The sequence below is a fragment of the Setaria italica genome, chromosome IX (assembly GCF_000263155.2).
Source record: "Setaria italica strain Yugu1 chromosome IX, Setaria_italica_v2.0, whole genome shotgun sequence".
Lineage (NCBI taxonomy): Eukaryota > Viridiplantae > Streptophyta > Magnoliopsida > Poales > Poaceae > Setaria > Setaria italica.
Window position 1 is genome coordinate 58,763,777 of NC_028458.1, and position 23,202 is coordinate 58,786,978.

The following is a 23,202-nucleotide window of genomic DNA, read 5'->3' on the forward strand; positions in this document are numbered from 1 at the left end:
CCCCTCCATTCCGATCCCCCTCTCTTCTCCCTTCCCCCCCCCCAAACCTTTCCCTTTCCTGTACGCCCCGCTAAGGGGGTGTTTGGGAAACCCCTGTTAAAGTTTAACACCTGTCACATCGGATGTTTGGATGCTAATTAGAAGTACTAAATATAAGCTAATTACAAAACTAATTGCACAGATGGAGTATAATTCGCGAGACGAATCTATTAAGCCTAATTAGTCCATGATTTGACAATGTGGTGCTACAGTAACCATTTGCTAATGATGGATTAATTAGGCTTAATAGATTCGTCTCGCGAATTATCACAAGGTTGTGCAGTTAGTTTTATAATTAGCTCATGTTTAGTCCGCCTAATTAGCATCCGAACATCCGATGTGACACTGTTAAAGTTTAGCACCTCGTATCCAAACAGCCCCTAAATCCTCCTCCTCTCCCCCTGTACTCGCCCTGCCATGCTTCGCCTTGGATTTTAATTACTACTTGCTGCTTCTGTTTGGGACGCAAGATCACCAGACGGGCCGCACGACGAGAGCAGGAGGAGAAGGAGGAGGGTTTCTTCATTCATCGGTTCGTCTGCCGGTCGAGCTAGGAAGGAAGGAAGGATGTTTGGGGACTGCCAGGTCCTGTCCTCGATGGCGGCCATGGCCGGGGCCTCATCCTCGGCGGACGCGCTCTTCATCCCCAACCCTGGCGCGCTCGCCGGCTTCATGTCCTCCTCCGCCGCCGCCATGCCGTTCCACCACTTCTCCACCACCACCGCCTCCCTAATACTACCTGTAAGTGCTCCGTTTGTTCTTCTTGTGCGTGCGTGGGTTGTTCTTTCTCTGTGTCTGATGAAATGGTACTACTACGCATTCATGTGTGCAGAAGGAGGAGGGCGGCATGATGGGCGCGCTCCAGGCGGCTAAGGACGAGGACATGGAGCTGGAGATGGACATGGAGCTCAGCGGCGGCTCCGGCAGCGGCCACCTGGACGGCCTCCTCAGCTTCGCCGACGTGGACGACGACCGGCCCGAGCAGAAGCCGCAGCACGGGGGCCTCGTCCAGTACTGGAATCCACACGGGACTCATGTCCGACCAGTACTGGAACGTGCGTACCCGTCTAGAGCACCTATGCACCTATCAAAGAACGGTGCATATTGGTTCAGCTTATGATTCACCTTAGAGTACGCGGGATCCTTTGGAGCGATGATTTTCTGGGCAAACGAATACATTACATTTGCCACATGCGCCATCTTCCTACTAACTGTGTCCAAACTCCGGTCAAATCTTTCTCTAATTTGACGGCAAGCCTGCTGTGTCGCACACGCCCACACGAACATAGCTAAAGCCTCAACAGATTCTACCCCTTGCGACGTTTTCAATCCATGATTGCTAACCAACATATCATGCAACTGAAGGAACGTGTCGGGATACATACAAAAATTATCGAAGCACCGCCGCCTGTCCTGAAGGTTCAGCTCAACCCATTGCCGTCTCGTCATGCGTGGCAGATCAACTGGCGGGTTCCGTCCAGGACGCTGAATGCTGCGAACCTCCGCATATGCAGCTACAGCTCCTCCTAAACACTTCAGATCGAACACAGAGCTGCTGTCGCTGCCGGTGTCACTGTTTTGTTCCTCTGCACTACTCATACTTGAATTACTTGTCCAAAAGTTAAACACAACAGACATCAAAATTCCGAATATCTTCAAAGCACTTTAAAATGAGACAAGGTAAACAAAGTTCTGTAAAATGAGACAAGGTACAAAGAGTTTTGATCCAACTTGAAAGGAATTTAACTTGAAAGGAACTTACCTACAAAACTTATAGGTAAAACTTAACAGATAGTAATGAAAGGAACGTAACACAAAGAACTGATTCAATTTAACTTCAAATAAATTGCTGAGCATGGATGGCAACAAACTTCAAAGGAACTGAACTAGCACTAAAAAGAAAGGTTCAACGATCAGGACATGTTACAGAAGCTAACATTACTGTTCCAACACAAGTGCAAACATTAATTTCGAAACCCATCACTACACATCACTACAATTAAACAAAGTCATGGCACAATCACTTCTTGTTGGTCATGTCCCAGTAGAATTGTATCCAGCTCATTCGGTCCTCTTTCGTTGTCATCTCCATGAACATCGACCGATACTCCGCGCTCTTAGTACATAAATACATAGCCTGGCAGTGAAGCGGAGACCCCTCCTGTATACCATCTTCTTTTAGGAGCTGCATACAATGAACCATTTGGTCATGGGTACGGTGTGCACGTTGCAGGCTCCTCTTTGCCACACTCTCAGATAGCTCCCTGATGTACTGCTCCAAGTTGTCACTTCTTTTTTCGTAGGACTGTCCACAAAGAATTCCCGGACCGGCCGTTTGGACATGGCACGAGCACTACTAGCAGGGGGGGTCCTGCTCCAAGTCCGCTGTATTACCCTCAGTCCCCACGCTAGGTGTCGCCTCACGAATACCTCCGGCCGTCAGCAAGGTGCCCCTGTCTTGGGGTTCATGGCCAAACAACTCAAATAATTCGTCGAGGAAAGGTGGAGGCTTAACAGAACTCGACTGGGACCTCGCCTGGGCACCACCACCAGTGGTGTCCTGCAATGTTGAAGCAACAGTAAATGATCAAGGTCACAAACATAACAGTACAGATAAGATGCCGAGTAACTTAGGGGCCAGGCATAGGACGTACCTCTGCGTCCTCCTCCCAATAGGTGGCATCAGCAGACACACCACCAGTTTGTGTGTCGCGCCCTAAACCAGATTTGTTTTGCAAGGACAGCCAGGTGAGGAATGCCCTCCTCAAGTTGTTGAGCTTGTTCTAGAGCTGCTTGCTGCCCAAATGCAACCCAGTTTGTGCCCTGAAGCCTGAGTACACATTCCTCCATCCCAACTTAGTGAGGCATTTGTTGCTCCAGTTGAACTGGTTCTTCTGAGCAATGCACAAGTCCAGCAAAGTTTTCGTCGTGCCCTCATCCCAGCTGGCACGGTTATTAATCTGAGTACACAGGAGCTGCAATTATATGGCACCGAGCTACGAATAACCAGGAGCTGCGTACAACTAAGCAATGTAAAATTACTGGATATGTTACTTGCCTTAGCAGGTGTCTTGGCGCGCTTGTGGCGGAAATTGTACGGGCACAGGGGGGAGAGCAGGACCCAGTCGATGACGATGCCAGTGTGGGCACCGTTGATACTTCCTCGCAGTTGGCCTCCTAGTAGCCTTGTATCAGTCGCCTGGAAGGTGAGAAAACCAAAAACATACGGTCAACATAATCCAGAAGGTTGAAAGTACAATCACGAGTACAAAAGAAAGCTGGCACGGTTTTGATGTGCAAATTTCATCATTCCAATGAGTTATCCTGAATTTAAATTGATACACTAGTTCCATTTGACAATTACAGTAAGAGTGATATGCAATAAAAATGTAGAAGTAAGCATGCCATGCTAGAATGTTGCAGTAGGTAGTTTATTATCTAACATAGTCAGAACATAAGCACGTTCATGTACAAACCACAAACAAATAGAGCATTTTAGTATTCCTAAAATGCAGAGTCCATTTTGCTAACTTTCTGGCCACAATCACAAATAGCTACTCTTGAAATTGTTACTGAGCCTAAGTCAGTAACAATTGTCTGCTTGCCTAAGTCAGTAACAATTGTCGCGGCATCCAGACTCTGATTTTCTATATAAAGTTCCTAATATGTAATAATAGACAACAAACCACAACATCTCCATTGTCTCCATTATTCAATCAGTAAATTCATCTGGGTATGATCTTACTGATATGAATCAGGTTAAGGCATTACCGTGGTTTGAATCTGAAGGCTAAACCATAATTACACAGGCTGCACTATGCATAGATCAAAAGACATGTCAAGTAGCTTCTTGAAGATAGATTATCAATCTAGCACTACTGATTTCATTTAAAGTTTAGGAAAGAAGAAGATAAAACAATATCTCATCAAGTCATCATAATGATAAGTACAGAACATGGGCTTTATTGGAGGATAAATTTACACATCTTTTGTTGATGTAAAACAAGCCTCACGAAGCTTAATCCGATGGGGGAGCAGCCATACCTGTGAGCGAAGGGGAGCGAGGGGGCGACGGACTGGGAGAATGTCCTTGCACGCGACGGCTAGCCGGCGGCGGAGGACGGGCACGACCGAGGGAGCTTTTGAGCGGAGGGAGCGGCGGCGGCGGCTCAGGAGCGACCGCGACCGACGGAGGGGGCGATATCCGCGCGACGGAGCGGGCGAGGCGCCGGAGACCGGGCGCAAGCGAGCGACCGGGCGTGCGGAGGGAGCGGCGGCGACGGATCCGGAGGACCGCGACCGACGGAGGGGGCGAGGAGAAGCGGGAGGGACGGCGGCTTCGCGCGGGTGACGCGACGGCTAGGCGGCGCCGGAGACCAGGCGCAAGCGAGCGACCGGGTGCGCGGAGGGAGCGGTGGCGGCGGATCCGGAGGGACCACGCCCGACGGAGGGGGCGAGGAGAAGCGGGAGGGACGGCGGCGTCGCGTGGGCGAGCGCGACGGAGCGGGCGAGCCGAGGGTCGGCTGGCGGCGGAGAGCGGGCGCAAGCAACGGAGCGGGGGAGTGGAGGGAGCGGCGGCGGCGGAAAGGGAGCGAGAGAGAGCTGCAACGTATGTGGGAAGTGGATGGGGACGGGAGGCGAGAGGAATTGGATGACCGCGTCAGTGGAAGACGTTGGAATACGGCTTCACCGTGAAGCCCACCGAACGGCTGGGCTGAAAAGCCAAGCCGGAAGAAGCCCAAAGCCGCAGCTGAAGCCCACCGAACGAGCTCAATGCAGTTTGTTGGAGCTGACATGGACGGGTGTGCCCCACTGTCATCCCGGTGCGGAGGAGGAGCACGACGACGGCTGTTCCTGTTTGGGTTTCTCTCCTTTTCTTTTTTTTTAAGAAGATTAGTTATCGCAAATGCTTTTAAGATTCGTGCACATCCTTACGACCGTCCAATCTGTTTAGTCTTCCTCCTCCACGCACCTCCTTGACACCGCGCTTCACTCCTATCACCCCCGCGCGGCCCGCCTTCAAAACGGAGGGGTGGGAGGTGGACGGGAGTGGCTAGGCTTGCTGGCAGCCGCGGGTGGTGATCAAGGCTACGATGATTTAGGGTTTCAATTTTCTAAGGGGTGGGGCTCCAAATGACTGTTGGCATTAGAGGAGAAGGTCGAGGGGGGGTGACGGTAGGCTCGGTAGCGGTGGCGATACGACTAGCGGCTGAGGGCGAGACAGTGCGGGAGCGCCGCCGGCCGGGCAAGATGGTCAGCAGCCCGTGGTTGGTGGCGGGCGCGACGACAAGCTTCAGGTTACGATGGGAGGGGTGGAGGGCAGTGGTGGATAGTGGGCGGGTGGCGCGGCAGCAATCGGACGGGGTGGTGGAGGAGGCAGTAGGAGTGGGGAGCTGCCCGGGGAAGAACATGGAAGGAGGATCTTCCCATTGGGTTTCTCTCTTTTTAAGAAAGGGTTGAATTTTTATCGATACATCACTTTTACATCAAGCTCCTGGTACCTCTAAAAGAAGATAAAATTACACAGGTACCTCTAAAAAAGATAAAATTACACATAAGTCCATTACAGAGCATCCGGTGCCCGTCGTCGTCGCCAACCTTCGCTGCCGCAACCTGGTTCTCCTGTGTCTCCTGCATGAAGAAGATGACCTAGAATGAAGCTTCCGGCCGATTCCTGATTCATCGAAGAGTTTTCAAATATTAAGCCCATCAGTAGCACATCGTGCTTTTCAACCGTTGAACGTCCCGGGCAAACTCCACTTTCACCGGAAACAGACGCACCGGCAAGCTCCGCCAATAAGCAACAATTCCACAAAGGGGATCAAGAACACTAGCTCGCATATAGGAGCAAGTGGATTCTTAACCTCCAAGGGAAACCTCCTTAGAGGGATAGAATCTTGGTGAACACGCTACCGATAAAAGCATCGAGTCTCCTTCGAACAACAACCATGTTGTAGGTTATGGATTCGGCGTCGCCTTTAACAAAAAAGCCACAGACAAAAAAAATGTACAGAAGATTGGAGCATCGACGCATAAGAAGAAAATGAAGAAAAATTAGTCGATGCCAAAGCTCCTGCGGATGATACTGTTATTGTGCTTGTCCCGCTCATGAACCACCACTAGAACCTGCCCGCTATTGACATAGCCTACGCCGAAGAAGGTTAGGAAAGTCTCCAACCCTAACCTAAACAAAAGCTAAAAAATAAGGGTATATACGATGGCCATCGATTCCGCGACTGCTCCCCGTCTCCGGCGCCAAGGTGGCCTCCGGAGACGAGAAGGAATCGACGCTGGAAATTGGAACTCGCCTGGGAGTCGCTCGTGATCTACTGTAGGGAAGACTACACGGTGGCTGGTTAGGTTTCTCTCCTGAATATGTGGGCTGCTTGTTGTGGGCTCAATTGTTCCCGCCCGGCCCAAGGAAAGTCTCACGCGCCGCGCGGCGGGCGGGGAAGAAGAGCCACGTGGCCGGCCGAATCCAGACGCGTGGAGGCAGTGACCCCACCGGGCAGCGAGCCAGCCCTGCGGCCTCTCTCCTCAGCCCTGCGGCCGATGAATGAATTCGAAGGGAGGGGAGGGAGGAGGCCGAGCGAGCGCCATTTCCGCCGGAAGAAATCTCATCAATCAAGAGACAGGGAGGAAAAAAAAATAAAAGCCTCCCCGGAATCCCAAAACCCTAGACGTCGCCGCCGCCATGCCGCCTGGGGCTGACGCCTCCTCCCTCGCCGCCGCCGTCCTCGACGCCGCCACGCCCCCGGCCGCCGCCGCCGCCACATCCCGAGTCCTCGACTACCTCGCCCGCCACGCCGCCGACCACCCGCGCGCCTTCTTCGCCGACGCCTTCCCCTCCCTGCTCTACCGCCTCTTCGTCTCCTCCCCCTCCTCCGCCTCCTTCATCGACCTCGCCGCCGCCGACCCCGCCCTCGCCGACCTCCTCCTCTCCCTCCTCGCCCCCTCCGGCCCGCTCCTCGCCGCCGCCGCCGCAGCGGACCGCCTCGCCCTCATCCGCTTCGTCTTCCCCAACGAGCGCCTCCCCGACTGGCTCCGCCTCGCGCTCGCTTCCCCCGCCCCCACCCACCCCGCCTCGCCGCTTCTCTCCGCCCGCGTCGCCTCCGAGCTCCACCTCTCCGTCTTGGAGTACTACCTCTTCTGGTTCGCCTACTACCCCGTCTCCTCCGCATCCCCTGCCGGCCCCGCTGCATCTGCCTCCACCTCCAATCCAGGGCTCAGGTCGCGCTCCCGCCTCGAGAGCTGGGTCTCTAACCTCGCCACCACGGCCATCCGCAAGCCAGGCCACAAGCCCGAGAGCTCGCTGTACCTCAAGCTGCTCTACGCCTACCTCACCCACTTCGTGCCAGCACGCACACCACCGGGTCGGATGGTGGTTGGGGCCGGCACGCTGCTCCACCGGACAGCCAACGATGGCGTCGATGCTGCCGAGTCATTCGCGCGGGCTGAGTTCTTGCTCCACACCCTTGTCCAGTTCTGGCTTGTCGGGGATGACTTCTCGCCACTGCCCGTGCAGGCTTGCCAGGCGCTGGGCCTGCGGCTACCTTCTCGTGCTCGTGCTGAGTTGAGTGAGCGCCCACCATCACCAGGTCTGGGTGATGCAGTCAAGCTGCTTGTGATGTACCTCAACTGCTGTGATGGCCACATATTAGTGGATGGGGATGCACGCATGCTGTCTGAAGGAATACCAGTGTGGAGTGGCGTCTTGGATACACAGGCTGCCTTTTGGAATCCGTTGATACAGAGGCCTCTGTATCGCTTTGTGCTAAGAACATTTTTATTCTGCCCCGTTGGTGCTGCGATAAAAAATGCAATGCAAGTCTTCTCCGTGTGGTTGGCATATATGGAGCCATGGAAGGTTACCCAGGAGGAGCTGGATGGTTATGGCAAGCAGCAAGCAGGGAAGGAGCAGGAGCTGCAAAAGTCCAACATGGTATACAGTTCATCGTGGAAGACATATGTTCTTTCAAATTACTTGTTCTACAGCTCCATGGTTGTGCATCTCCTGGGGTTTGCTCACAAGTTTATCCATTCTGATGTTGCCTCAGTGCTTCTAATGGTGTACAAGGTTAGTCCTGGGCTTTACTTTTGCTACTCATATTATACCTATGGTCAGCCTTAATGTCCGATGCTTCCTGTGTGCCTTGCTTACTCACTGGGGATTGTTAAGCTGAACACTGGCAGCCATTAAAACAATGTAAATGGTTCATGATTATGAGTTCATTGTAATGTACTCTATGTGTACTCTTGTGGGTTAGATTTTTATAGCAAAGTATATGAGGCAGAAAGTGAAACCTTGGGTATTTTGTAGTCTTTACTATCTCTAAAGGCTGAAAATGTAAACACAAATCATACATTTTGCTTGCTACTTACTGGCACTTCTATCTTCTAGATGTATATTTTGTTGTATGTGGACAAACTGGAACTGAAAAAATATCAATTTGCAGCACCTTTATCAATTTGTTAGCTGATGCTCCATAGTAATTTCTGATCTACAACCTTTCTAATTTTCTAGTTTCTGCTACGCCCATTTATATGTGAAGCTAATGTAACCTGTGAAATCGTACTCATGATATATCTTGCATCTTTCAAGTTTCTATTCAACTCTATGCTTAAGTTCTTAAAACAGAGATGTCTTGCTATGCCTAACATGTCTTGGAACTCTTGAAGTTATCAGGTCCTTGGTGGGATATAATTCATCACCATATGCTTAATGTGGCTATGTATAATACGATTTTTTCTAAATAAAATGCTTGCCAGATGCATTTGTCAATTAAACCGATGGGTGGATGAGTCAAATAAAGGATGTCAGCTATTTCTAATGACCTTTATAAATAAATACTGTATGTGCATTACATAATTGCTCGTGTTATCTAGGTATTGGAAGTCTTGAGTTCCTCTCCCGAGCTATTGGACCTTCTGCGCAAAGTAGATGTTTCTTATCATACTGGACTAGTTGAGTCATCCCCACCATATGATGATGTACTGAAGTATGTGCCATCTATCCGTGAACAGCTAAAGGTAGGGCATATTATTATATAGTCAATTGCCATTTGAATGGTGCCAAAATGTTGATAATGCGAATGAGTCCTCAGTGAAATTGCCACCCTAATTGTTGGTATGACATTCTATCAGGACTGGGAGGATGGTTTGTCAGAAACTGATGCAGATGGGTCATTCTTGCATGAGCATTGGAACTCTGATCTAAGGCTTTTTAGTTATGATGAGAACGGTGCTTATAATCTTCTTCAGGTACATCATAGAATTGGCATGTTTCATCTGTTTGACAGGCTTGCTTCCAATTTTTGGCTCAGTAGGTTGCCTTTTATGAGACCTGGCTCAGTATGTAATTGGTACGGCTGTTTAGATATACATATTTGATTACCCAAAATATACTTGTGAAAGTTTTCTGCGTGAACAAAATAGTCTTGGTCTACCTTAGCAAGTGTAGTGTTGAATAAGTTACTGAACTATATGGTTAGCATAATATACCTTGAGGAATCTTCAGCTCAATCTTCTGCCAGTTTATTTAACATCATTTGTGCATGTCATAAAAGTGCTCCAAACAGTATCCCTCCTTTCTTTCGCTTGCTTGTGTGAGTGCATGCTGAATTTAGCTTGTATGCTCATTGTATGTGTGTATTTTTGTAATTCGTGAACTGAGTACTGACATGCAATTTTCATTTTTTATGAAGCTGCTTCTGATCCGAGCAGAGTCAGAGATACTACGTCTGTCAGGTGACACACAGCAAGCTCTCCAGACATTGGATTCTATCAAGTCCCAGATGAAAAGAGTCTTCCAGGGCCAGGTTGAAAGAATTCACGGGAATACCTCACTGGAGGAATTACATAATCAACAGCAGCAGATGCGTGGGGAAGTATTCACACCTAAGCATCCCAGTTCCGGGAAGAGTTCATGGGCTGATGTTAAATACAGAGGCGAGTGGATGAGAAGGCCCATCTCAGAGACGGAAGTGGCCTGGCTTGCAAGGATTCTGATCCGCCTTTCTGATTGGCTGAACGGTGCCCTTGGGCTTGACTGTGGTGATGCTGACGATAGCCCTGCCACTGCTAGCGCCACCTACATTCGTTTTGATGGCAATGAAGTGAACACAGTGGGCGGGCCGAAGGATGCTGCCAGAATGGCTGTTGTTGCTTTATGTTCAGTGATAGCTGTTGTGGGGCAAGCATTGCTGAAGTTCATGAGGTCACACAGGGTGAAGATCAATCTAAGAGTGTTTGCTTCGAAAAAGCTGCTGCCGGCTGCTGTTGTGCTGTATGCCGTGGTGGCTGTAACAAGGAATGCTTCAGGTTGATGGTCATCCAATGGAAATTTTGATACCAACAGGTTATGCTGTAGAGGCGGCATTATTCATGAAGGAAAAGTGTAGCTGTTCATCGTGTTGTTGGTGTGCTGTACAGGACGTTGCTGCTCTATTGCCATGAGTGTAAAAGAGAGACGCTGATGCTGCGTGTAATTAACCAGCACTGCGCTGTACTGTATGATATGGTACCTAGAGGGTTTGGAAGAAAGCTGTGAAAGAGGGAGAAGCGAGTGACAAAAGGTTAGTTTGCTGGTGGTTGCGTTGGCTATGTGGTGATGGGCAATGTGAAAGCAAGAATGGCCTGTTGCGGTTGGTGTGGTACGTGATACTGCAAAGCTTGTCCATCATCACTGCAGAGACGATTGGTGGTTTTAACCTTTTGCGTGGTGGAAGCATGCAGCATGAATGAGCTTGGTTTTTTTGTTTTTGCAAAAAAGCTAGAGCCATGTCGAAACCACATCTCCCTCCTCCGTTGCCGTTGTGGGCGGTCGGCCCACTTGCGAATTGCGGGCCGAGGGGGCAATGGCCCACGGAAGAAGAGGGACTGCTTGGTGGCATGTTTTTCTTGCAGATCCTACTAGTTAGCAGTCGTGGCAGAGAGAGAGAGAGAGAGTGAGAAGAGAGACGTGTAGCGATGGCGACGGCCGGCACCTCCTGCACCGTCACCACCACTACTTGGGCTTGGGCTTGGGCTTGCTGCTCCTCCCCTTCCACCCGGCGGCGACGCATCCTCCTCCTCCTGCCGCCACTCCCCTCCTCTTCTCGCCTCCGCCTCAGCTGCTGCTCCCTCGACCGCGACCCCATCCCCATCCCCATCCGCATCCCCATGGCGGCCAAGGCCAAGGCCATCAGGGTCCATGAGCTCGGCGGCCCCGAGGTGATGAGATGGGAGGAGGTGGAGGTCGGGGACCCCAAGGAAGGCGAGATCCGCATCAGGACCACCGCCATCGGCGTCAACTTCATCGACGTCTACTTCCGGAAGGGGGTCTACGCCGCGCCCGCCATGCCCTTCACACCAGGTACTCTATTGTTCCTTCCTTTCCTGCTGCAACCCCATCATCCATTGTTAGCCGCTTTGAATTCATCAAGGAAACCAACCAACGTACATACCTAGTAGAGTATATAACAATTCGATCGATTCCCACACGAACACAACCTAGGCATGGAAGCTGTTGGCGTCGTCACTGCAGTTGGGCCTGGCCTCACTGGCAGAAAAGTTGGGGATGTTGTTGCCTACGCTGGCAACCCCATGGGATCCTATGCCCAGGAGCAAATCCTTCCAGCCAGTGTCGCCGTCCCCGTGCCGCCGTCAGTTGATCACAAGCAAGCAGCCTCGGTGATGCTCAAGGGAATGACCGCACATGTCCTGCTTCGCCGCGTCTTCAAGGTTCAAAGTGGCCACACTGTCCTGGTACACGCTGCTGCTGGCGGAGTTGGCTCACTCCTTTGTCAATGGGCAAACGCGCTCGGTGCCACCGTCATCGGCACTGTCTCTAATGAAGAGAAAGCGGCTCAGGCAACTCAGGATGGATGCCACCATGTCATAATCTACACCAACGAGGATGTCACCACAAGAGTCAAGGAGATTACATCCGGAAAAGGTGTCAACGTGGTCTATGATTCTGTTGGCAAGGATACATACAAGGTACTACTACCACCACTATACAGCTAACTCTCATTGCCATGACAGATTAAATACCCAATGATATTAATGATTTGTTATGGCGCAGGCTTCTGTTGAGTGCCTGGCATCGCGCGGCTTCATGGTGTCCTTTGGGCAATCGTCCGGCAAGCCTGACCCGATTCCAATGAGCGACCTTGCTTCCAAGTCCCTGTTCCTCACTCGGCCCAGCCTGATGCATTACACTGCTACCCGCGATGAGCTGCTGGAGTCTGCTGGCGAGGTGTTTGCCAATGTTGCCAATGGGGTGCTGCGCGTCCGCGTCAACCACACCTATCCGTTGTCGGAAGCGGCCCGAGCCCATGCAGATCTGGAGGCCAGGAAGACATCGGGGTCCATAGTACTCATCCCGGATTCGGATAGCTAGGCCTACAGAAATGGTGATGTTTGTATGCTGCTGGTTTGATCTGTTGATGCATAGGTTCAAGTCTGTTAATTTCTTCCAATGAATAAGTTAGCCGTGCCTTTGTGTTGTTGTGCCATGAGAAGAGAGACTTTCTGTTGATGGTGCTCGCTAGTAACAAGGTGATACAGTACAGTTGTTGGTGCTGTTGCCATCTCTGGCATCATTTTGGAATGTTTTTTTTTAAGATCAAGCTGGCTCATTCATTTAACATAAACACTAAGAGATTACAACATCTTGGATACAATCAGGAATGCACCGCTTGAAGATCGAGAAAGCAACACACTCACATGCCCTAGCAAGCAAATGAGCCACCTCATTAGCACTACGGCTTACATGAACAAACGAAAACGAAACAAAGTTCTTCGTTAATAATTTGATATATGCAACAAAAGAATTCACTTTTTGGATCAGCGATACGCAAATTAGATTGAACGATCACTCTCTTCAAGCCTCATCCAGCGCGCTAGTGCTTCTGCAACTTCTGGTGCAGTGATACCAGGAAAAGACCAAAGCAAACCACAGGCAGATGCATCGACTCGAGCTAGTCCACAACAAGCAAAGGAAAGGAATTCTAATACAGGTGTATTATTAGGCATAAATACGGTCTCTAATACAATACTTCCACAAGCAATATCTACCGTTACATATTATAAATTGTTTTCCATTGCTTTTTTTTATAACCAATCTAGTAATACCAATCCTATGTTTATGGTCAAATCGACTTAGAACAAAGATTGTATAGTATCTAGGGTGTTCAGTTCCTGTCACGTCGAATGTTTAGATACTAATTAAAAGTATTAAATATAGATTAATTACAAAATAATTGCAGGTTAATTCGCACTTAATTAGTCAAAACCGCATGTGAGAGCCGGAGCCAGCGATGCGTTGCGTCCTCAGTTGTTTCCTCTGTTGCTGCCGCGCGTGCGCGTCCTCCCCCGACGACGACCCCCGACCCCATCCGCCGCCTCCTCCCGCCTCCGCAATCCGGATCACGCAGAGGGAGTGGGGGAAGAGGATGCAGCGCGTCGTCGTCATGCGCCACGGCGATCGCCTCGACCAGGCCGAGCCCATCTGGCCCGCCAACAAGCCGCGCCCCTGGGACCCGCCGCTCACCGACGCCGGCCTCCTCCGTGCCTGGACCGTCGGCAAGCGCATCAGGGCCGCCGCCGCCGCCGGCGGGTGGGTCGTCCACCGGGTACTCGTCTCCCCATTCCTGCGATGCCGACAGACCGCCGAGCGGGCAGTCGCCGCGCTATGCGCCGTCCCCGACGACGCCGCGCTGCTCGCCATCGAGGACGCCGCAAACGTGCCCCTCGACACCTCACGCCTCAAGGTACCGGTACCTTTCTTTCTTTCTTTGCAACCGATTCCTTTTGTTTTTTCCCCGGTATACTGAGGCCATTGTGTTGTGCAACCGATCGATTGCCGTGGAGGATGAACAAAATTGCCCGTTTAACTTGGACTCACTGTTGTTCCTAACAAATCCTCATGCTCTTTGTTACTGCTTCCTATTCAGAGAAATGAATTTGTTGTTTTCATCAACTTGCTCACAACAATGCAATGCAATGCAATGCCTGCTGGAATTCCATCTTGAAGGAAGGGTACCTGCATTCTGAATCTGTCTTTTCCATCTTTCAGGTGTCTATTGAGTATGGATTGTCCGAGATGATGAATACTCAAGCAATGGGCGGTATTGTTGGCAAGGTGGCTCCCGGCGTCAAAAAGTGGTTTCCCGACTTGCCAGAGCTTGAGGCCGTCTTTCCGGCCGGGACCATTGACCATTCCGCGGAGCCGATCTACCCGGAGGTAACTGATCTTGCAGTGGCATCCATCCATGTCCATAGTCCATTGTTCAAATGTAGGCAATCTTTGGGCTGCAGGTACCAAAGTGGGAAGAGTCCATCATGGAGGCAAGAAGCAGATATGCAAGTGTCATCAAGGCTCTTGCTGACAAATATCCTAATGAAAACCTACTCCTAGTGACACACGGTGAGTATCCAACAGTGCATACTAGCCTTGTAAGTGTTCCTGACAAGAAGGTGCTGGATCTTTTCCTAGTCTGGATCCTTGCACCGCTGTTGTACATCCAGTTCTGAATCTGATCATGCTGTGGTTGTGGCCATCCTGTTGCAGGTGAGGGTGTCGGGGCATCCGTGTCCTACTTCGAGATGGGGCTGGAGATCTACGACGTGGAGTACTGTGCATACTCGGTTCTCGAAAGGCAGGTAGCCATGAAGCCTGGTGATGAGCAGGGGGGTGAAGGCTTCACCGCAGACAGCTTCAAGGTCCTGACCAAGAGCGGCACCACAGGCATACAGTACGCCCCAGTGCCGGAGAGCTGGTTTGTTGGCTGAGCAATGAGCAGGACTGGAGCTGTCCCGGTTTTAGTTTGCACGCCTGGTCTTTCTTTCTACATACATGACGATTCTAGCTAACTTAGGCTTGCTTGTTTCGTTTCTTACAGCAGCAATGCAGGGAATAATGATTAGACAAACTGTAGAACTTTGTTAAGTAGCAGGTGGATTTCCTTAATACACATGTCATGGCTGTGTATGTATGACGGGTGTGCGAGCATAAAGGAAAAGGAGACAGGAATTCCCAAGTCCCGTCTTCTAGATGGAGAGGGAAAGGGAGAGATGCAGTGTTTTTTCCCCCCCTTTGCCTTTAGTTTTGTGATAATGCAGTGCTTTGTGTCTGCATCTCCGATGTGTCTGTCTGTCTGTCTTTGTTTGGATCTGCATAGATGGTACTGCAGGAAGGAAGCATATGTTATGTGTTGAGCGGCAAGCCAAAGCTAGGCATTCCATCTGACTTGACCTTGGTGGCATTCAGAGTCGCATTCCATCCATCCTTTGTGGCTTTCTTTCTTTGATGAATGATTTGTTGCTTTGCTTGCTTTGTGAAAGAGAAACAAAGTCGTGACGATTTTGACGCTAGGCCTTTTCTCTGTGTGGCTAGCTTTGATGCTCTGTCCAGGCGCATATGCTTTTACTTTGGGCAAGTCAAGTTCCAATCAAAATTTGGTAAATTCATGCAAGGATAGTTTGAGAGACCATGGGCATTTGCCACTGCGCCCACTGCCAAGGAAAGGATGGCCAATAAATAGAGCGCCCATAACAACCATATCCATCCATCTCTTCATCTTTTGTTTTGATAGACAGACACAGGCACAGGCAGCTGTAGTGAGTGAGTAGTGAGACCGGCCGGGCAGGGCAGCAGCGGAGAAGAGAGCTTGAGAGTTGAGACATGGCCATCGGAGGCGGCGGCTTCGCTGAAGGCCCCGGCGGCGCCGGCTACAGCGGCCGGGTCACCTCCTTCGTGGTGCTCTCCTGCATCGTCGCCGGCAGCGGCGGCATCCTCTTCGGCTACGACCTCGGCATCTCAGGTTGCTTGCTTGCATTCTCTCCTCTTGTGTTCCATCTTGTCGCTTGCAAGCAATTCAATCTAAGCTGCAGAGGAAGAAATCCAATTAATCTTATGCAATGGGATTTTTCTTTCGGTTTTCACCATCCAATTAATCTAAGCTTCAGAGTACTCATGGGTAGATCCATCCAGTCCAACAGCAACTAGTATTAATTTTGATGGTCGTAACAAGGAACAGCTCACGCTCCACAACAACCAAATCAGAGATGGATGGATGGAAATGAAGAGCTGAATTCAATTCAAGCTGGAAAACCCAACCGACACGACCACTATAGGGTATAGTACGAGTCAGTTACATAAGCAATGCATGATTGATGGATGCTTCACTAGTTCACTGTACTGCAGCAGCAGCTGTGTTTCCTGGATGCTTAGCAGTAGTTGATTCATGCAGCATGCATGCCTGGCTCGGTCTGGATGTATCTTCTTTTTCTATTTTATTTGTCATTGCTCAAGAGTCAAAACAAGTAACCAAGTGCCACTGCCAGGTGGGGTTACCTCCATGGAGTCCTTCCTCAGCAAGTTCTTCCCGGACGTGTACCACCAGATGAGAGGGGACAAGAAGGTGAGCAACTACTGCCGCTTCGACAGCGAGCTCCTCACCGTCTTCACCTCCTCCCTCTACGTCGCCGGCCTCGTCGCCACGCTCTTCGCCTCCTCCGTCACAAGGAGGTTCGGCCGGCGCGCCTCCATACTCATCGGCGGCAGCGTCTTCATCGCCGGCTCCGTCTTCGGCGGGGCAGCCGTCAACGTCTACATGCTGCTCCTCAACAGGATCCTCCTCGGCATAGGACTCGGCTTCACCAACCAGGTTGGTAACAGGAATTCTCTCGCTCGTTGCATAGCATTAAGAGGAAGACAGCGATATACACATAATAATGATGCTGGGTTTGCATACACAATTCCTGTACATGCACATAATTAATCACAATAATGATAATTTTTTTTAAAGTAACACTAGGTAAGTTAAGAGGTCGCATGAACACCCGGAATTAGATGGGTGGAGTTCAGTCCTTTTACTACTTCTCAACTAGTGTGAGTACCTCATCACTACTTCACGCCAGCCAGCCACAACCAATGCAAATAGCTCCTCTTCTCTTCTGTCCTTGTCAAGATCGGCAAGTGGCCCAAACCTACCCACATTCATGGGGTTCCTTTAATGTATTACCCCAAGGAAGAGAAAAAAAATAAAATAAAAAGAAAAGGCTTCAAATTCTAAAGCCAAAGTCAAGTGAGCAGTCTTTTTTCATGGGTATCGCTAGCATTGAAAACACAGTCCACTAAGTCAAGGTTCAACTCTTCATGCGGCCTGAGCGAATTAATGATTTCGTAAAGATGAAGACTGTAATTGCCTTTTTACAGAAAAGAAAGAATTGAAGTGAACAAAATATTTCTACTCCTATTATATGGTAATGAAGAACAGATATACTGGACAGCAAGAAAGTAACAAACTAGATCAGGATTCCAATCTGCTACAGTTATACGCCTATAGAGCAGATAAAAAGGGAAGAGTTCGGGATTCACCGAAATAGGATTTTCACACCTGCTTTTGCAAAAAGAAACAAAACATGCAGATTCCCCAGGCACTTTATATCATCTAACCTTTCCAGATTCGTAATGTGCAAGGGACATTCATGCTCGCTCAAAGTATATGTTAAGGAGAGTATATATATCAAACTTGGAAATAAAAGCAATACTGAAAATTAACTTGATATATATGGCAATATCCTTTTGCAGTCAATTCCACTGTATCTATCAGAAATGGCGCCACCGCAGTACCGTGGAGCCATCAGCAATGGCTTCGAGCTCTGCATAAGCATTGGCATCCTTATCGCCAACCTCATCAACTACGGAGTCGAGAAAATTGCAGATGGATGGGGCTGGAGAATCTCTCTCTCCTTGGCAGCTGTGCCAGCTGCATTCCTAACCATTGGCGCAATCTTCCTGCCTGAGACACCCAGCTTCATAATCCAACGGGATGGCAACATTGACGAGGCAAAGATCCTGCTCCAGAGGCTACGTGGCACAACTGGAATCCAGAAAGAGCTTGATGATTTGGTCTCTGCTAGCAATATCTCGAGGACAATAAGACATCCACTCCGGAACATATTCAAGAGGAAGTACAGGCCGCAGCTTGTCATAGCACTTTTGATTCCTTTCTTCAACCAGGTCACTGGAATCAACGTCATCAACTTCTATGCGCCGGTCATGTTCCGGACCATCGGGCTCAAGGAGAGCGCATCCCTCATGTCAGCGGTCGTCACACGCATCTGTGCAACAGTTGCTAACATTGTCGCAATGGTCGTCGTTGACAGGTTTGGGCGTAGGAAGCTCTTTCTAGTAGGTGGCGTTCAGATGATCTTGTCACAGATCATGGTAGGGGCAGTCCTAGCTGCAAAGTTCAAGGACCATGGAGGGATGGAAAAGGAGTATGCATACCTAGTCTTGATCATCATGTGTGTGTTCGTTGCAGGCTTTGCATGGTCATGGGGACCTCTGACCTACTTGGTCCCAACCGAGATTTGCCCACTGGAGATCAGGTCAGCCGGGCAGAGTATTGTCATTGCTGTAATCTTCTTGGTGACATTTGTGATTGGCCAGACCTTCCTCGCAATGTTATGTCATCTCAAGTTTGGGACATTCTTTCTCTTTGGCGGATGGGTGTGCGTGATGACAGTCTTCGTATACTTCTTCCTGCCAGAGACAAAACAGCTGCCAATGGAGCAAATGGAGCAGGTCTGGAGGAGGCACTGGTTTTGGAAAAGGATTGTAGGGGAGGAAGAGGAAGAGAGAGAGGCAGGAAGCATAGCTTTGTCCACCACATAGTGACTTTTCTTTTGGGGTCAAATCTTTTTGGTGAAACCTGCAGAAATGGTACACCATTTTGATTAGTATAAATATGCATGCATGATCAAAGTATATTGTATAGCTGCACAAATTGTATCCTAACTAGTAACTGCATTAGTCTCCTAATTTGATGCTTCTGGCATTATGTAACATGTAAGGGGCTTCCAGAATTATACCAAAGTAATATGAACTTCAGTGCTTCACAAAATATAGTAGCTAATAACTACACATGCAGGCCAATCCATCCAGGAAACCGGCGAGCATGGTTTACCTGCAGACATGGCATGCTTCATGAAGACAAAAGGGTTGCTTGCTTGTTCATGGAAATGGAACCAACCAACCTAATAACGTGCTACTCCATCTCAAATTGCAGGTCGTTTTGGCTGTTTTAGCTCATAGATGTTTATATGCACCTAAATATAGTACTATGTGTCTACAATTAAGGAACAGGAAAGACGATCAGGTGTTGCAAATCACAAGGGTGCTGAGTTTGCAGAGGCCGGAGGGAGGGGGGCAGTACAAACACAAGCAGAAACGGAGGTGGCCAATTCAATTCATCAGTAGGGTAGGGTGGAGTGGTTGTGCTTTACAGGTCCTCCTCCCCTCGCCCAGTCTCCCAAACACAAACAGTGCTGTGGGGGTCCAGATCAAAATTCCGAGCCCACATAGCCCAGTACTTGCACGGCCTATTGGGCTGGGTGAGACCAGCAGCACATCCAGCCCAATAGTTGTTTGTTTCCGCACCTTTATATTATATATATATTACTTACAGATAACAATACTTCCTATCAATCATACATGGAACCGTTGCAGTGATCCTATCAATCATGAGGACCTAATGCCAAATGGTAGTAACATTTCGAATCCACTACTGGACTGCACCCGAATACAAAGTCCATCATATACTATACACTTATTGGAGCAGAGCAAAGAGCCAAAGAACCTTAAGTATGAGTATGATCCATCACAATGCTGCCCGCGAGTAAAGCATTTCATCGTCGCCCTCCGTCAGCCCCAATGCTTCCCTGGTGCTGTGCCAAGCCGCACCTAGCAAGTCAGAAACGCTCCGGGTCTTCTCTGATGATGACCTGTCCACCAGGTAAGGCACGATGTACTTCTTCATGTCACCTTTGGAGATGCCCAGGTGCCCCCCTGCCACGGAGACAAATTTTACTCGCCCTGCTTCATCCAGTGTCTTCAAACCAATCCAATCTTCCTCATACAGCTTTGTCTGCACAAACAGCCTGCCATCGTAAGCATGGACACGCCTCCAATCTCATCAAATCACATGCATCACTTCTACCTTCTGAGGTGGTAAAATTGGATCAAAGGCTCCATCAGGGTAGTAACCAAACCATGCGGTTTCTCGAGGTATCAAGACTGCATCATTCTCAAACTGAAAAAAAAAGAGCAAAAACATTCAAGATAAGGTACATCAAGGGATCTAAAGTACAGTAGATAATAAACAGTGCTTCCTGCTGCGCTATGCTGCCATCTACTTCCAACTATGGTTTTATACCTACTTCCTGCCACCATAAGCACAGAAAGCTGCTACTATCCTGGAACTTCATCATCAGAATCAATTTTGGACCATGCCAAGCTTACCATGATCAGTACCAAATTCTCCAGGCTGCTGAACCTTTCCTTGTAGGTAGCATTTCTTCCATCTGGAATTTCATTGTTAAGTTTTGGAAGAAACCTGCAACTCTTCAAATAATCTGCCATATCCTGAAAAACAGTTTTAGTTACTTCATTCACCCAAAACATTCTCATCAAACACAGCCCCAATTTTACTTCCAGTAATCTGATCAATTAACCCTCAATCTCTGTTTATATTTGTGAATCATCAAAACTTTTACCCTTAAAAGCAAAATATAATCACCTAAAAAAAATTAAAAGTGAGGAGCAGAATAGAACAACTTAACAGGCTTACCACATGGCTATAAATCTCAAGTTAATCAATTATAAAAGAAAATAACCAAACTAATTATTCAGCATTACATAGCTTGCTATTCTGTCGCCTTCGTAAGCATCTTCATTGATGCACCAACTAATTAGTCAAACACCAGTTTATCCTTGAGAGTCGAGTCACCCCCATAGCTCCGGAGGCGGAACGGGGGGGCCTCTGCCACTAAGAACAACATGTATAGTGAGTGGCCTATAAATGTGCTTACTTCCAGCCCCATACAGTGTGCAGTACCAGTAGACTGATCAGTACAATAAGCAAGTCAAAAATACATCCTTAAGTCCAACAATAGAGTAACATGTCAACCAAACAACATAAAAAGAGCATTCCTCATTATCAGAGATATGCCCAAGAGGCACATAATACTCACAGTTGGGATTTTGAGGTAACCGCTAGGTGCAAGATGTGCCTGTAATTCACCATGTATCAAGTTACTCAGAAAAAAAATATAAATATTTAAAGTGGTCACCATGACAAAAATCCAGTTTGCTTAAAGCCAAGATATACGAACCTGAACATAGTCCGAGTAGATCTCTAATTTAATCAGAGCATCGACAATAATGCAAAAAATTCCAGACTGCAAATATACAGATGTCACTGAATTATACGAGCTGCCATAGAATATTCAAACTTTTTTAAAACATAGGTACATCTAAATATTAATGGCATTAATCTGAGCCAGTATATTTTCTTTAATTTTTACTAACTGTATTCAACCATCTATCATTACACGAATTTGTCACTATGTCATCGATTTATTAGTCAAAACTTGACATAACAAACTGCATATTAATTTGAGATAATGAGATCAACTTACACCACAAAGCGGCACTGAAGCGGTACCAGCATGAGGACCTCCAAGAGAGATGAAATTCTTGACCTGTTGGTAGTAGGATCAGGAATCATAACATATTGCACAGGAAATTGGTAGCGACTAAAGTGCATACAAGACAATCTAAGCATCCTCCAAATTACCTATATTAGGTTGATGGAGGTTAAACAAAATAGAATTTGAACTGCATTCATTTTATTTGTACTTTTATATTACTATTTTAGGAAAACTCACTGGTGGTCCATCATCACAATACTCAACTACTGCTCGACCAATCAAATTCCCCTGCAAGGACACAAAAAGAGGTAGGGTTTTAGTGTATTAGCTACACCAACTAGAGCAAGAATTAAAGAAAAAAGTAATGAAAATTAGCGAAAAAATTAATCCCTCATTCCCGGATTCCCTCCCTCTCACCGGTGAGGCGGTAACAAAGGGAGTACTTGTTTGCAACCGGTTTATGTTCCTTCAATACTATGCAAAACAAAATGAACTATAGCACAATGAAAGTATTTGTCAGTGAAAACCAAAACTAAAATGTTTATATATACAAGCATGTAACTGTAGCCAGTATGTGCTGTGAATTTTTTACTTAGATGATGCAGTAACGGGATAACAACATCATGTAATGGTAGAGAAAATATGAGATATGTTGGGTACTTAAAGGGAAGGAATGGCCTGAAACTGGAAACGAGACAGCAGCACATTAGCATACCTGAGACAGACCAACTATGTTGTAGCCGCTTTTCAGTTGTTCCATTTCCTTGACCTGGAGAAATCAAAGTGGCAGTGGTGATTAACAACTCATCAAACAGCGGAAGATGGCATTCTGGATAGTGATAAGACACCTTGTTGCAGATGATATCAGCCTGCGGACAGGAAACAGGCGAATCTGTTAGTGAACCAAGAAACATTTAACAACAAGAAGAAAATGAAGAACCCGAAGATAAAAGAGGAAGAGGACCTGCTGTTGAAGCGGCATGACCCAAGAGTCCCATGTTCCGCTCCCGATTTCTCTGGGGGGAAAAAGGGAGGGCAGTCAGTCGTATCTCGTTATAGTATGCTAGACCTTTTCGGCGAGAGAGTTAGCGAGCAAACAGTAGAGTACATGCAGTGGCCGTCGGAGCCGGACCATTCGGCGAGAAGTTTTGTGAAGTGAGCGACGCCATGGTTGGCGCACTGGTCCCCAATCCCTGCGATTCAAGTGGCAATCCGTGGGCAGGATGGATATGCAGATATGCTGTTGCAGAGGAGAGGAGAGGGTCCCTACCGTGCAGGACGATGAAGGGCAGGGTGGATGTCCCCGCCGCCGCGAGGAGGGGAAGGAGGAGGAGGAGGGCCGTGGCGGCTCTCTGCATCGCCATTCTTCGCCGTCGGCCAAGCTGAATCTCCCTCTCCCACCTTGACAAGCAACCAGGCGGTAGGTGGGTCCACACAGCAGTGACCCAACGAGACACGCGAGGACCTTCGATGATTGCTAAGTAAATAAAATAAGAATGCTTTATTTAAATATCCTGCAGTCTTTTCACCCGCTAAAAATACTCGATATTTCTGCTGCAGTTGGGAGGGCTTATTTCAGCGGCTTCGCTCTGTAGCGTGAAGTTGTTTTGTAAACCAAGACTAAAATAAACTACTATTTTTAACTTCACCAATTTTAACTTGAGTGAAGGTGAAGCAGAA

General features: G+C 48.5%; 4 protein-coding genes and 1 pseudogene across 4 annotated transcripts; 4 read left to right on the plus strand and 1 right to left on the minus strand.

Annotated features, from left to right (window-relative positions):
* The first annotated feature begins 579 nt into the window (after positions 1-579).
* On the plus strand, positions 580-1,159 carry LOC101783246 (homeobox-leucine zipper protein ROC3-like). The gene is made up of 2 exons (XM_004987172.3): positions 580-780; positions 872-1,159. Exons 1-2 carry the CDS (start codon positions 607-609, stop codon positions 1,157-1,159), a joined length of 462 nt encoding a protein of 153 aa, XP_004987229.1. The 5' UTR covers positions 580-606.
* A 5,452-nt stretch (positions 1,160-6,611) lies between these two features.
* Positions 6,612-10,617, plus strand: LOC101775682 (sphingomyelin phosphodiesterase 4). The gene is made up of 4 exons (XM_004986034.3): positions 6,612-8,116; positions 8,926-9,069; positions 9,184-9,300; positions 9,744-10,617. Exons 1-4 carry the CDS (start codon positions 6,734-6,736, stop codon positions 10,362-10,364), a joined length of 2,265 nt encoding a protein of 754 aa, XP_004986091.1. The 5' UTR covers positions 6,612-6,733; the 3' UTR covers positions 10,365-10,617.
* A 238-nt stretch (positions 10,618-10,855) lies between these two features.
* LOC101774873 lies at positions 10,856-15,159 on the plus strand (annotated as a pseudogene).
* Positions 15,160-15,341: 182 nt separating this feature from the next.
* On the plus strand, positions 15,342-18,935 carry LOC101774474 (hexose carrier protein HEX6). The gene is made up of 3 exons (XM_004986031.4): positions 15,342-15,845; positions 16,369-16,691; positions 17,618-18,935. The coding sequence occupies exons 1-3, from the start codon at positions 15,707-15,709 to the stop codon at positions 18,704-18,706; spliced, it is 1,551 nt and encodes a 516-aa protein (XP_004986088.1). The 5' UTR covers positions 15,342-15,706; the 3' UTR covers positions 18,707-18,935.
* A 325-nt stretch (positions 18,936-19,260) lies between these two features.
* LOC101774067 (palmitoyl-protein thioesterase 1) lies at positions 19,261-22,980 on the minus strand. The gene is made up of 12 exons (XM_004986030.3): positions 22,793-22,980; positions 22,631-22,715; positions 22,487-22,538; positions 22,371-22,391; positions 22,238-22,291; positions 21,760-21,810; positions 21,511-21,573; positions 21,205-21,270; positions 21,064-21,102; positions 20,333-20,455; positions 20,031-20,123; positions 19,261-19,958 (listed from the first exon to the last, which is right to left on the minus strand). The coding sequence occupies exons 1-12, from the start codon at positions 22,884-22,886 to the stop codon at positions 19,692-19,694; spliced, it is 1,008 nt and encodes a 335-aa protein (XP_004986087.1). The 5' UTR covers positions 22,887-22,980; the 3' UTR covers positions 19,261-19,691.
* Positions 22,981-23,202: the final 222 nt, after the last annotated feature.

Bases quoted from the DNA above. Each gene is read 5' to 3' on its own strand.
- LOC101775682 (XM_004986034.3), top strand. From the start codon at position 6,734: ATGCCGCCTGGGGCTGACGCCTCCTCCCTCGCCGCCGCCGTCCTCGAC. The intron at 8,117-8,925 runs GTTAGTCCTGGG...CGTGTTATCTAG, and splicing joins TGCTTCTAATGGTGTACAAG to GTATTGGAAGTCTTGAGTTC. The intron at 9,301-9,743 runs GTACATCATAGA...TTTTTTATGAAG, and splicing joins GTGCTTATAATCTTCTTCAG to CTGCTTCTGATCCGAGCAGA.
- LOC101774067 (XM_004986030.3), bottom strand. From the start codon at position 22,886: ATGGCGATGCAGAGAGCCGCCACGGCCCTCCTCCTCCTCCTTCCCCTC. The intron at 20,456-21,063 runs GTGAGTATTATG...ACTGTTTTTCAG, and splicing joins GTTACCTCAAAATCCCAACT to GATATGGCAGATTATTTGAA. The intron at 20,124-20,332 runs GTAAGCTTGGCA...TTTTTTTTTCAG, and splicing joins AGAATTTGGTACTGATCATG to TTTGAGAATGATGCAGTCTT.
- LOC101774474 (XM_004986031.4), top strand. From the start codon at position 15,707: ATGGCCATCGGAGGCGGCGGCTTCGCTGAAGGCCCCGGCGGCGCCGGC. The intron at 15,846-16,368 runs GTTGCTTGCTTG...TGCCACTGCCAG, and splicing joins CTACGACCTCGGCATCTCAG to GTGGGGTTACCTCCATGGAG. The intron at 16,692-17,617 runs GTTGGTAACAGG...ATCCTTTTGCAG, and splicing joins GACTCGGCTTCACCAACCAG to TCAATTCCACTGTATCTATC.
- LOC101783246 (XM_004987172.3), top strand. From the start codon at position 607: ATGTTTGGGGACTGCCAGGTCCTGTCCTCGATGGCGGCCATGGCCGGG. The intron at 781-871 runs GTAAGTGCTCCG...TCATGTGTGCAG, and splicing joins CCGCCTCCCTAATACTACCT to AAGGAGGAGGGCGGCATGAT.